This window comes from Tachyglossus aculeatus, chromosome X4 (assembly GCF_015852505.1).
Source record: "Tachyglossus aculeatus isolate mTacAcu1 chromosome X4, mTacAcu1.pri, whole genome shotgun sequence".
NCBI classification, from domain to species: Eukaryota; Metazoa; Chordata; class Mammalia; order Monotremata; family Tachyglossidae; genus Tachyglossus; species Tachyglossus aculeatus.
The window spans coordinates 57405106-57418272 of NC_052098.1; the positions used below are offsets into that span (position 1 = coordinate 57405106).

Consider the following 13167-nt stretch of genomic DNA (forward strand, 5'->3'; position numbering starts at 1 on the left):
AAGCTAGCTCTCTTCCTCCCTTCAAAGCCTACTGAGAGCTCACCTCCTCCAGGAGGCCTTCCCGGACTGAGCCCCCTTTTTCCTCTCCCCCCCATCCTCCCCGCCCTACCTCCTTCCCCTTCCCAGAGCACCTGTATATATGTTTGTACAGATTTATTACTCTATTTATTTTACTTGTACATATTTACTATTCTATTTATTTTGTTAACGATATGCATCTAACTTTATTTCTATTTATTCTGATGACTTGACACCTGTCCACATGTTTTGTTTTGTTGTCTGTCTCCCCCTTCTAGACTGTGAGCCTGTTGTTGGGTAGGGACCTTCTCTATATTTTGCCAACTTGTACTTCCCAAGCACTTAGTACAGTGCTCTGCACACAGTAAGCACTCAATAAATACTATTGAATGAATGAATGAATTATTTTTGCCGAGATGAGTGAAGGGAACAATTCACCAAAGCTCTTGTGATGGCAGCTGTTGCAGGGAGTTGTGGGGGGGGGGGCACAAGGGAGAGGAGGGGAAAGGGTTGAAGGAGGCAGGAGAGAAGGGTATGAAAGGGGCAAGGGAATGAAAGGGAGGAGAGGGAAAGGGATGAGGAAGTAATAAAGGAGAGACAGAGGCACAGGAGAGGAGAAGCAGTGTGGCCTAATGGAAAGAGCACAGTTCTGGGAGTCAGAGGACATGGGTTCAAATGTCGACTCCGCACTTGTCTGCTGTGTGACCTTGGGCAAGTCACTTAACTTTTATGTGCCTCAGTTCCCTCATCTACAAATTGGGGATTGAATACCCACTCTCCTTCCTACCTAGACAGTAAACCCCATATGGAACCTGATTACCTTGAATCTACCCCAGTGCTCAGTACAGTGCTTGGCACATAGTAAGTGCTTGACAAATACCACATTTTTATTATTAGGAAGAAGGTGGAAGTAGTGGAGAGAGACAGGGGAGATCGCTGAAAGGTGGAGGGAATGATGAGGCTGGAATGGATGTGGGGAAAGAGGATAGGTAGGAAGATAGGGAAGGAAGGAGATTAGGGTCAGGGAAGAGGGGAAAAATGGGAGAGAACAAGGCATGGCAGGGAGGGACAGGAGAGAAAGAAGGAAACCAGGTAATAGTATGTTTGTGTAGGGGGTACATATGGGGAGCTGGGAAGGGATAAGGAGCAAAGGGGGGAGACACAGGGAGAAGGAAGGACAAGAAATGAAGAATAATAATAATTATGATATTTGTTAAGCACTTTCTATGCGCCAGGCACTGTACTGAGTGCTGGAGTAGATACAAGCAAATTGGGTTGGACACAGTCTTCATCCCTATTTTACAGGTGAGGTAACTGATGCACAGAGAATTGAAGCGACTTGCCCAAGGCCATATGGCAGACGAATGGTGGAGCCGGGACTAGAACCCATGACCTTCTGACTCGCAGGCCCTATGCTATGCTGCTTCCCTGAATCCCCAAAATGTTTCACATTATTACTACAAATTCTCCTGTAGCTTGGTCTCTGCATCCATAACATGGGAACATCTGCCCTTGCCTACCTTGAGTAGGGCACAAGCAAGCAGGAACTTTGCACTCCTTGGAAGAAAGGCTCCATGTAGGGGCAAAATAGCCAACTACTGTAAATGAAGAACACAATCCTTGGTACATTAGGTCTGACTCAGTACTCAAAGTGTCAGCTTTTACAGTTTTCTCAAAATGAAAAGTTTGATGGGCATCAGTGGGTTGGAATCCCGGTTCTGCCACTTGTCAGCCATGTGACTTTGGGCAAGTCACTTAACTTCTCTGCGCCTCAGTTCCTTCATCTGTAAAATGGGGACTAAGACTGAGCCCCACGTGGGACAACCTGATAACCTTGTATCTACCCCAGTGCTTAGAACAGTGCTTTGCACATAGTAAGCGCTTAACAGATACCATTATTATTATTATTATTATTAATGGCACAGCATATGAAAATAAAAAAACTGAAAGGAAGTAGTATACAGTGCTTTGCATACAGTAAGGGCTCAATAAATACGATTGAATAATAACACCCTGCCTTCAATGAATATGTGGAATCCCACAGGGGAAAGACAGCTGAAATTTCAATTTTAGACCCTTTACTATCTCTTTGTGTAACATGGAAGAAGAATAACATTTTCTGGGAGGGGAAAAAAATCTAATAATCTGGGTCTGGTAGGGAGATACAGTCAGAAAAGGAAATTGCACTCAGCATTTTTCCCCCCTCCTCTGAACTACTGTTCACGAAGGGATATGTGAATGGCTCAGACTTTTTTTTTCCTTTTCTTTGCAGAGGGTGGGGCTTATGGATCTGGAAGGGAATTCAGGTGTCTATCAATGACTACACTGTAGCTGCTAAATCAAGAAAGCCAACAGCTGCTCTGCTCAGCGACTCAAGGCACACGTTGGGGCACAAAGCCAGAGCTTCAGGATGGGAACTAATGTGCATCCTCAGAAGGAGCAATGCTTTCGAGGACCTCATGTAAGTGAGATCTTGCTTTGTTTTTCAAAGTGCAGACAGAAAGGAAGTGGGGGGGAAAAGCTGGGGGAATGGAGAGGCACTAGAGAATCAAGCATTTAGTTGAATCTGGCAGCTGTTTTGGAAGAGGTTCTGTGACTGGAGCATTGGGGCTGTGCAGACTGTTTTTTTGCTCTGTATCACCGAGCTACCGTGCCGAAATGAAGCTGCAAAATTTGCATTTCTAGAATGGAGGCTCAGAAAGAATGAAAGAGCTTTTTCCTGTTTCCTGGCAGTTCTGTGTTGACAGTGTCTTGCCTTAGACTTTTTTGTCTTCCTTTCTCCTGCCTTTGTCTTCTGTTGATATAAAGCTGAGGAAGGTTAATTCCCAAACAAAGGAATGTGTGCTGGAGTTCTGGGGTATTTCTTTTTATGCTTCCCTTTTCAAACAAGTAGTGGGTTCTGGTTAACATCTCCCTGGGTTGCCCTTTTTGTGTAATGCCTGGTGACTTTTTTTTTAACCTCTCTACCGAGGGGGAGAAGAAATGCTTGTGTTTTGGGTTTTTATTTTATTTATTTATTTATTTGCAGTCAGTGGGCTCAACTCATTTAAATGGAATCCTAGACTTAAAGTCAATTGATGTGTAGAATGGCGTCTAGGAAATCCTGTCAGTTGAAATATGTACCACAGTGTATTGTATATTTTTAGGCAGAAAGTCATATGGGTGACCTTTTTAAATTTTATTTTTAATCCCTATAGATTAGAAAGTGACTTTGTCTTATTTACTCCGTGTAAAATTCTGGATGGCAAAAAGCGCATGCATTTTAAAAAATATTTGTATTAAACATGAGCACACTTAAAAAATGTCCCAGTAGGTTAACCCAATGATCTATCCAATGCAGTACCTTTATCTCTGAAAAAGTGTCATAGTTGCCCTCCTTGACACTCATCCTCACAGTTAAGGGTGTACCTTTTAAAAAGACTTTTAACTCACTAATTTATCCGAGCCTTTCTTGAATATATTGCTGTTCCCTGTCTGCACAAGTTATATGGTAGCAAATTTACGCATGGTAAGTACCCAGTGATACTCCCCCCCCACCCCCCTTAAATCTACCACCATCAGGCTTTAATGGAGAACCCCTGGTTCTAGGGTTATGAGGATTGGAGTGTAAATCTTTATTCAGCTGGCTAGCCCCTATCATTTTGTAAACTTAATTTATATTCCTTCTCAGCCTTTATCTTTCCAAACTGTTTGGTCTATTCCCCTATCCTCTTAGTTGCCACCTAGGCTCCACTTCTAGCCATGAAATGTTCTTTCTAAAATAGATCTGGAACTGTAAACAGTATCCCATGAGGGAACCTTCATGGTCTTTTTCTATCCCTTTTCTGATAATGCCCAGTATTTTGTGGACGTACTACCTGTCTCTATAAACTGGATAAATAGTTAATAGGGAAGTCCCAATAACTGCAAGATTCCTTTCACAAGTTGTAAACCTTAGCTCAAAGCCACTCATCCTGAAAGCTTGGTTTGGATTATTTCCCCCCCACACTTACTTGCTTGCTCCAGCTGAAGCTCGTCTGTCACTTTCTACCCACTTACTGTGAAATCATCCTACAGTTTATACCCATCAGTCTGACATTTCACAAGGACGGATCAGTTCCAAAATCATTACCAGGCAATCCTCACTTTCTTGTTGCAGACTAAGACTATTTTGCTACCAGAAGAGCTTACTGTCAGCTGCAAACCTGCACACTGTGTACTCCCTTCGCAGGTCACTAAATAAAACTTCTCCTAGTAACAATTCCAGGGGACTCCTCTATTTACATTTCTCCTCCTGTTCATTCCTTATTCTTTTTTTCCCCTACCCTTCATTCAGGTTTCTATATAAACCATTAAACACTTTTAAACACTCTTTTGAGCACTCGTTTTACAGTATACTAGTAGTTTTCCAGATAAAAGTGCATCATTTGCAAAAATGGATTAGAAGCAGTATGGTCTAGTGGAAAGAGCACTGGCCTGGGAGTCAGAAGGACCTAAATTCCAGTCCCAGCTCTGTCACTTGTCATTCATTCATTGTCATATTTATTGAGTGCTTACTGTGCGCAGAGCACTGTACTAAGCGCTTGGGAAGTACAAATCGGCAACATATAGAGATGGTCCCTACCCAACAACGGGCTCACTTTTCTAATGTGAGACCTTGGGCAATTCACTTCACTTCTCTGGACCTTAGTTACCTCATCTGTAAAATGGGGAGTAATACTGTGAACTCCATGTGGTACAGGGATTGTGTCCAACCTGATCAGCTTGTATCTACCCCAGTACCTAGCACAATGCCTGGCACATAGTAAGCACTTAACAAATCCCATTTTTTTAAAAAAAGGTAGCCAAGACTTCTATATGAATTCGTTAGAGAATGGATTCAATCAATCAATCAGTCGTATTGAGTGTTTACTGTGTGCAGAGCGCTGTACTAAGCGCTTGGGAAGTACAAGTTAGCAACATATAGAGATGGTCCCTACCCAACAGTGGGCTCACAGTCTAGAAGGGGGAGACAGAGAAAAAAACCAAACATATTAACAAAATAAAATAAATAGAATAGATATGTACTAGTAAAATAAATAGAGTAATTAATATGTACAAACATATATACAGATGCTGTGGGGAAGGGAAGGAGGTAAGGCAGGGGGCTGAAGAGGGGGAGAGGAAGGAGGGGGTTCAGTCTGGGAAGGCCTCCTGGAGGAGGTGAGCTCTCAGTAGGGCCTTGAAGGGAGGAAGAGAGCTAGCTTGGCGGATGTGGGGAGGGAGGGCATTCCAGGCCAGGGGGATGACGTGGCCGGGGGTCGACGGCGGGATAGGTGAGAATGAGGCACGGTGAGGAGATTAGCAGCAGAGGAGCGGAGGGTGCGGGCTGGGCTGGAGAAGGAGAGAAGGGAGGTGAGGTAGGAGGGGATGAGGTGATGGAGAGCCTTGAAGCCGAGGGTGAGGAGTTTCTGCCTGATGCGCAGCTTGATTGGTAGCCACTGGAGATTTTTGAGGAGGGGAGTAACATGCCCAGAGCGTTTCTGGACAAAGACAATCTGGGCAGCGGCGTGAAGTATGGATTGAAGTGGGGAGAGACAAGAGGATGGGAGATCGGAGAGGAGGTTGATACAGTAGTCCAGACGGGATAGGATGAGAGCTTGAACGAGCAGGGTAGCGGTTTGGATGGAGAGGGAAGGGTGGATCTTGGCAATGTTGTGGAGCTGAGACTGGCAGGATTTGGTGATGGCTTGGATGTGAGGGGTGAACGAGAGAGCGGAGTCGAGGATAACACCAAGGTTGGGGCCTTGTGAGATGGGAAGGATGGTAGTGCCGTCAACGGTGATGGGAAAGTCAGGGAGAGGGCTGGGTTTGGGAGGAAAGACAATGAGTTCAGTCTTGGACATGTTGAGTTTTAGGTGGCGGGCAGACATCCAGATGGAGTTGTCCTGAAGGCAGGAGGAGATGCGAGCCTGGAGGGTGTCATCAGCGTAGAGATGATAGTTGAAGCCGTGGGAGCGAATGAGGTCACCAAGGGAGGGAGTGTAGATCGAGAACAGAAGGGGACCAAGACCCGAACCTTGAGGAACCCCCACAGTAAGGGGATGGGAGGGGGAGGAGGAGCCTGCAAAAGAGACTGAGAATGAACGACCGGAGAGATAAGAGGAGAACCTCTTTCTTGTGACTTTTTTTCCCCTCTCAAAACATACAAGTCATTTAACTTCATAATAATAATAATGATGGCATTTATTAAGCGATTAATTAAGCACTTATTAAGTAGTTGTGATCATGTCTCTTAATTACAGTTCTTTTATGGAACCAATTTTCATAATCATCTTTAGCATATATGGAAATTAGTTCTGTGTGATATTGAATTTTCGTTGAAAGGAATAAAACATTTAAAATATTAAATTGTCCCCAAACTGTATTTAAACCTAGAACCAGAGAAGGCCTGTATTATGACCTGGTATCATGTTTCTAAAATCTTGGTGTTTGGTAGGAGGGGGAATTAGAGAATTGAGAAGCAGTGTGGCCTAGTGGAAAGAGCCCAGGCCTGGAAGTCCAAAGGCCTGCGTTCTAATCCCAACTCCACCACATACCTGCTGCATACCCTCGGGCAAATCACTTCACTTCTCTGTGCCTCATCTGTAAAATGGGGATTAAGACTGAGCACCTCTAATGGGACAGAGACTGTGTCCAACCTGATTATCCTGTATCTAGTCCAGTGCTTCACATAGTAAACACTTAACAAATACCATTTAAAAAAAATGAAGTGTGCTACATCCCTGGTCTTTGCTCTCTTCTTACGGGAAGACTCCATTGGCTCTGTGTGCATCTGAATCACCAGGCTATTCCTTTGCTCTCATAACATGGCATCTTGTGTAAACCTGAGTGGCATATGTCAGGCTGTTCCATTACAGTTTGCCATCCATAGGCACTATTTATGTTTCTGCCTTCTTGGTTTATTCATTGTAAAGTTTTAATATAAAAATAATCATTTAAACATTTGCCTATTTTAGGCTTATTATTAGGAATGTGAAAATTTCAGAACATAACGCCTTGCCTTTCAGCAAAGGAGTTCACGTTGCCCTCTTAGGTGACTGACAAAATTTCCTTTGCAACTCTTTTTACCTAGTTTTTTTATATTGTTTCATTCAACCTTTCTCTTACCATTTATTGAAATTAATAAAAACAAAACTAATTCTCTCTCGTGGCATGAAATCACACCACTTCTGAGGTGAGCTCATTTCTGGAAAACTAACACACACTTCATTTTGCAGCATGTTCATATATTTTTGTAGGATGCAGGTTTTTTGGAGAGGGGAAATATAACTACCTTGAGGGGGTTTTCCCCTGTAGAAAAATTACCACTGATCCTTTTTATCACCACCACCCCCACCCCCGAAAAAAATACGTAGTCATCCTGGGTTGGGAGGAGGGCTAAAGAATAATCTGCCACTGCCACATAGGCACCCTCTCTCTTCAGATCACCCACAAGCACCAATATGCATAAAAATGTAATGGAGAGGAACTGTAGAAAAGGAAAGGTGAAAGAGAAGACCTTGAAGCTAATAATAATTATGGTATTTAAGCACTTACTATATGTCAGGCACTGTACTAAGCGATAATAATTATGGTATTTAAGCACTTACTATATGTCAGGCACTGTACTAAGCGCTGAGGTGGATACAAGCAAATCAAGTTGAACACGGTCCCTTGTCCCATGTGGGGCTCACAGTCTCAATCCCCATTTTACAGATGAGGTAATGGAGGCACAGAGAAGTTAAGTGAATTGCCCGAGGTCACACAGCAGACAAGTGGCAGAAACAGAATTAGAGCCTTATCACTCCCAGGCCTGTGCTCTATCCACTAAACCAGGCTGCTTCTCTAATAATAGCATAGCAAGGTATGCTGCTTCAAAGGATAATTTGGGTGAGGGAAGAGAAAATTGAAGGAGGTGGAGGAAAGGCAGAGTTTACTGAAATTTCCAGTCATAATTATGCAAACATTCAACCTTGTATTCATTCATTCAATCGTATTTGAATGCTTACTGTGTGCAGAGCATTGTACTAAACACTTGAGAGTACAACAAGTAGACACATTCCCTGCCCACAACGAGCTTACAGTATGATTTCCTGTAACACCTGAGCAACCCCGAAGACTTGTTGATGATGATGATGATAATAATAATAATGGAATTTGTTAAGCACTATGTGCCAGGCACTGTACTAAGCACTAGGGTAGATACAAGCAAATCAAGTTGGACATGGCCCCTGTCCCACGTGGGGCTCACAGTGTCAATTCCCATTTTCCAGAAGAGGTAACTGAGGCTTAGAGAAGAAGTTGTGGGTTCTAATCCCAGCTCCGGCACTTAGCTGTGTGACTTTGGGCAAGTCACTTAACTTCTCTGTGCCTCAGTTACCTCATCTGTAAAATGGGAATTAAGACTGTGAGCCCCATGTGGGACAACCTGATTACCTTGTATCTCCCCCAGTGCTTAGAACAGTGCTTGGCACATAGTAAGTGCGTAACAAATACCATCATTATTATAATTATTATTTGCCCAAGGTCACACAGCAGACAAGTGGCGGAGTGTGTTTAGAACCCATGACCTTCTGACTCTATCCACTATGCCATGCTACGTCCCCAGTGGAGTACAAGCAGTGTTGAACTCAGCCAGTCCAGTTCCCAGGCCCAAAGGACCAATTTCCCACTTCGAAATTCCTTCAACTGACAATAGTTTTAAAACAATATTTTGTTGACCTCAACTGTTTGTTGTGTGGCCACAGGTTAGTGAGAAACAAGTCTAGCACTTTTCCAGTTCTTCTAGAATAACCATACCAATTACACTAGTCTCCTGACTGGCTATTAGTCAATAATTACAGGACTTTCTGGTTTATCTGAGATTCCCCAGCAGACAGGAATGCTCTTTTTACTGATCGGGCATTCTCTTTTTACAGCCAACATTGCATAAATGGAATTTTGATTTTTAGAACTCATTGTCTATCATTCTGACTCGCATCTCAGACTTTTTATTCCATGCTTCTTAGTTGTCATACGTCCTTGATGCGATGAGGCTAATCACCCCTTCTCTCAAAAATCTCCAGTGGCTACCAATCAATCTGCGCATCAGGCAGAAACTCCTCACCCTTGGCTTCAAGGCTGTCCATCACCTTGCCCCCTCCTACCTCACCTCCCTCTCTTCTTCTACAGCCCAGCCCGTACCCTCCGCTCCTCTGCCGCTAATCTCCTCACCGTGCCTCGTTCTCGCCTGTCCCGCCATCGACCCCCGGTCCTCGTCATCCTTCTGGCCTGGAATGCCCTCCCTCCCAACATCTGCCAAGCTAGCTCTCTTCCTCCCTTCAAGGCCCTACTGAGAGCTCACCTCCTCCAGGAGGCCTTCCCACACTGAGCCCCCTCCTTCCTCTCCCCCTCATCCCCCGGTCTTACCTCCTTCCCTTCCCCACAGCACCTGTATATATGTATATATGTTTGTACATATTACTCTATTTATTTATTTTACTTGTACATATCTATACTATTTATTTTATTTTGTTAATATGTTTGGTTTTGTTCTCTGTCTCCCCCTTCTAGACTGTGAGCCCAATGTTGGGTAGGGACTGTCTCTATATGTTGCCAACCTGTACTTCCCAAGCGCTTAGTACAGTGCTCTGCACACAGTAAGCGCTCAATAAATACGATTGATTCTTTCTGCAGAACGGGTGGAGTTGCAGGACTGATGCATCACAGTGTGCTCTGCAAGCAGCTGCTTGAGGTGGCATCCCAGATGTTAGTCCAGGAATGGCAAGCGATACCAAAACGAGAAATGCAAATGTGTTTCCTAGCCCCAGAAATCTTCCAAGTCACAGTCAAATCTGGAAGAGTTGGTGGGGGTAGGGGTGTGATGGTGGTTTCAGAGTCTGCTGAAAGTGATGCCACTGAGGGTGGATTTTTGAAATTACCTCACTTCTCCTTTCTGGGGAGTCTGGGGAAATTGTAATCACTCAGCAGAGGTGAAAACGAAGTAGTTCCAGCACCAGGATTATGGACTGTACTTGGACCAAAGCTTCAACCAGGTCCAACCTCACTTCATGAAGTTATTTACATTTTCCTTAGCACTCATGTATACATGTCCACTGTAATTTTTCATCCACTATACTTGTAAATAGTTCTGTTTGTCTTCCATGTTAGAGTGTAATCTCCTTGTGATCACGAAACAAGTCGCTTTGTTTCCCAAAGTGACTTCCCAAATGCCGAGCATGGGCCTGGGGCTCAGGGACTTGAGTTCTAATCTTGGTTCCACCACTTGCTGCTTTGTGACCTTGGGCAAGTCACTTAACCACTCTGGGTCCCAGTTTTCTCATCTGGGGGTTCAATACCTGTTCTTCCAATCAGTCTGCACTTGGGACAGGAGCTGTGTGTCTTGATCGTACCCCAGTGCATAGTACAATACATAGTACATACATAGTAAGTGCTTAGCAAATACCACTGTTGTTATTACCGACCAAGTAGGTGCTCAATAAGTCTTGCTACTTTTACTAGGTGGAAAAGCCAAGCCTTAGCAGAATGGTCCAGCCAAGAAGAACAGCCAAGCATTTCCACCTATTCATTCATTCAGTCGTATTTGAACCCTCACTTTCACACGTTCCTTATTGGGCAACTCCCAAAATGGGTTTAGAGATGCTAGTCCTGCCATTGTGTGGTCTGACTTCTGCAGGGCTGTGCCTCCGAGCGGGGCATTGAAAAGCAAGGCTACCATCATTGTAGAGCTGGCAATTTACCACATGACTTGCTCTACTTGACACTGCCCAGGAGTCAGGAAAAGGTATGTCTCACCCTCTCCCTATGCAGGCACTTTGGCTGCCCTTTTCAGGCTGCTGGCAACAGTTTCCTTAAGCAAGGCTTAGGACAGTGGCAGGTGCTGGAGATGGCCCTGGTTCAGTTCTACACCTGAAGGAAAGTCAGTTTCTATCCTTCTGTATGTTAAGAAGAAAAATAATACAAGTTCAAGCTCTTGTCCTCTTGATTCCAGTTAAATTTTAGGTTGGGTAAAGGTAATGGCCAAAATCCAAAGATGTTTACTGAGATATGCTAAGTAGTGTGCTATAGGGGTATTGCATCTATAACCAATGTCTATTTGAGGGTAAAATTAGATAAGTACCCTGAACTCTGTAGATGAACACCGCTAAATAAATATAATTGAATCTGACCTATAATGAATTAAGTTGGACAAAATGAAAGAAAACTGCTCACCCAAGCCAGGATTTAATTTGTCTAGCATCGTGGAAGAGCAAATGGACAAGTGCCTATTAACTTTGATTCGGAAGACAAAGGTGAAGAAAATGCTGGTGGGGGGAGTGGATGTACCATGCTTTGGGGTTATGTAGAAAGAACTGAAATGCAATTAGGGAAAATGATTCATTAAGCAAGCCACGCCACATCATTTCTGCAACTTTTCCCTTCCTTTTCTCTTGTCTTAATGCATGTCTATATTAATCCTTAGGAGCAGGTGCTGTGATTCAATGAATATATCATCTTGTAAATCTGTTCGTAGGCTAAGAACATGTTTGTCTGTCCTAAGTCTTCCCCTTAGATATCCAACTTCTCAAGGACAAGGTCTGTGCTGCCTTACTTTCTTCCTCTGCCGGCACCATAAATGCTTTTAAATAACGATGCCAGCATGAAGGTGCATTCATTCCAGGTGTATCAACTCTGAATCAGCATGTCCTGTTTCAGAGTTTTGTGTTTTAATGGTAACTTGAGAAGTGGACACAATGTACATAGTGTAAGGTATCATGGAAGTAACATAACTACCGCAGGCCAAGTATATCAGTAGGTTCAAGTGAAATTTGTCTAATTTCATGGCTAAGAGGTTCCCAGTGAAAAGTTAGGGAGGTAAAGGACATATCACTGAACATTAAGATGAGGGCCAACCATCACATGGTTCCTCTCAGGGCTTTGTGGCCACTGTGATAGAACAGATAAAACACTGCATTAGTTGGACCATTGTCCTGTCTCAGTAGTGACATTTGAGAAGAAGCATGGTGTAGTGGATGGAGCACGGGCCTGGGGGTCAGAAGGTCATGAGTTCTAATGCTCCACCACTTCTCTGCTCTGTGACCTTGGGCAAGTCACTTCACTTCTCTGGGCCTCTGTCACCTCATCTGTAAAATGGAGATTGAGACTGTGAGCCCCATGTGGGACGGGGACTGTGTCCCATCCGATTTGCATGTATCCACCCCAGCGCTTAGTACAGTGCCTGGCACACAGTAAGCGCTTGAGATACCACGATTATTATTGTAATTTATAATCTTAAGTTTTAATGTTTGTACTGTGCCAAAAACCTTGACTCCAGGCCACCACATCAGTAGAGGTGATAGCAGTACTTTATTTTCAGTTGCCACAAAATTCCAACTCCATGAAAATCTCCTGGGCTTATTCAGATGGCAGACTCTGGGGGAGTTGCTAAACTCTCAAGGGTTGTCAAAACAGATGGTGTAGTTCTAGAGCTCTAGCAGTAGGGAATGAGGTCTACAGGAAGCACTGGAGGCTTTGGAAATTCCCGATCTCTCCGGGTCCCTCCTCTTTGAGATGTAGGGGAGGAAGAGGAAGATGGAGGAACCCACAGGGGTGACAGATGGACCTTGGTCCTGAGATGTCAAGAACCTATGGAGCAGAATAGATGATAGTGCTAATGTCTTAGGCAGCGCCCGTCATGCTGCTCATTCATTCAATCGTATTTATTGAGCGCTTACTGTGTGGAGAGCACTGTACTAAGCGCTTCAGTGAATGCTCAGCACTGGGGCATGGAGTGTAGTACACTGCCAACTGCATGTGCGGTCTTTACCTATGTTAGCCAATTCCAGGCATTCCTGGGACTAGAACCCAAGTCTCTTGGTTCCCCTGGAACTTGAAAGGGAGGAAAACGCAGATGGGTCAAGTATATGGTTCCTTCACCTTGGGGCTCTATAATACAATAGAGTTGGTAGAAATGATCCGTGCCCCCAAGGAGCTTACAGTCTAGAGAGCAAGATGGGGGGAATTGCAGAGTCTAGGGGTGTAGACCTAAGTACTGTGGGGCTGATAGTGGAGTAAATAGACTGTAAGTGTCCTGTGGGCAGGGACCATGCCCTGCACATAGTAAGTGTCCAATAAATACCATCGATTTGAGTAGTAAGTACTTAATGGGCC

General features: G+C 44.1%; 1 protein-coding gene across 1 annotated transcript in view; it reads left to right on the forward strand.

Moving 5' to 3' along the window:
• Positions 1–2290: 2290 nt before the first annotated feature.
• GNE (glucosamine (UDP-N-acetyl)-2-epimerase/N-acetylmannosamine kinase) overlaps positions 2291–13167 on the forward strand; it is a 48995-nt gene continuing 38118 nt past the window's right edge. The window contains exon 1 of the mRNA XM_038769861.1: positions 2291–2479. Within this exon, the coding sequence (XP_038625789.1) occupies positions 2429–2479 (51 nt within the window). The 5' untranslated portion in view covers positions 2291–2428. The remainder of the gene's footprint in view (positions 2480–13167) is intronic.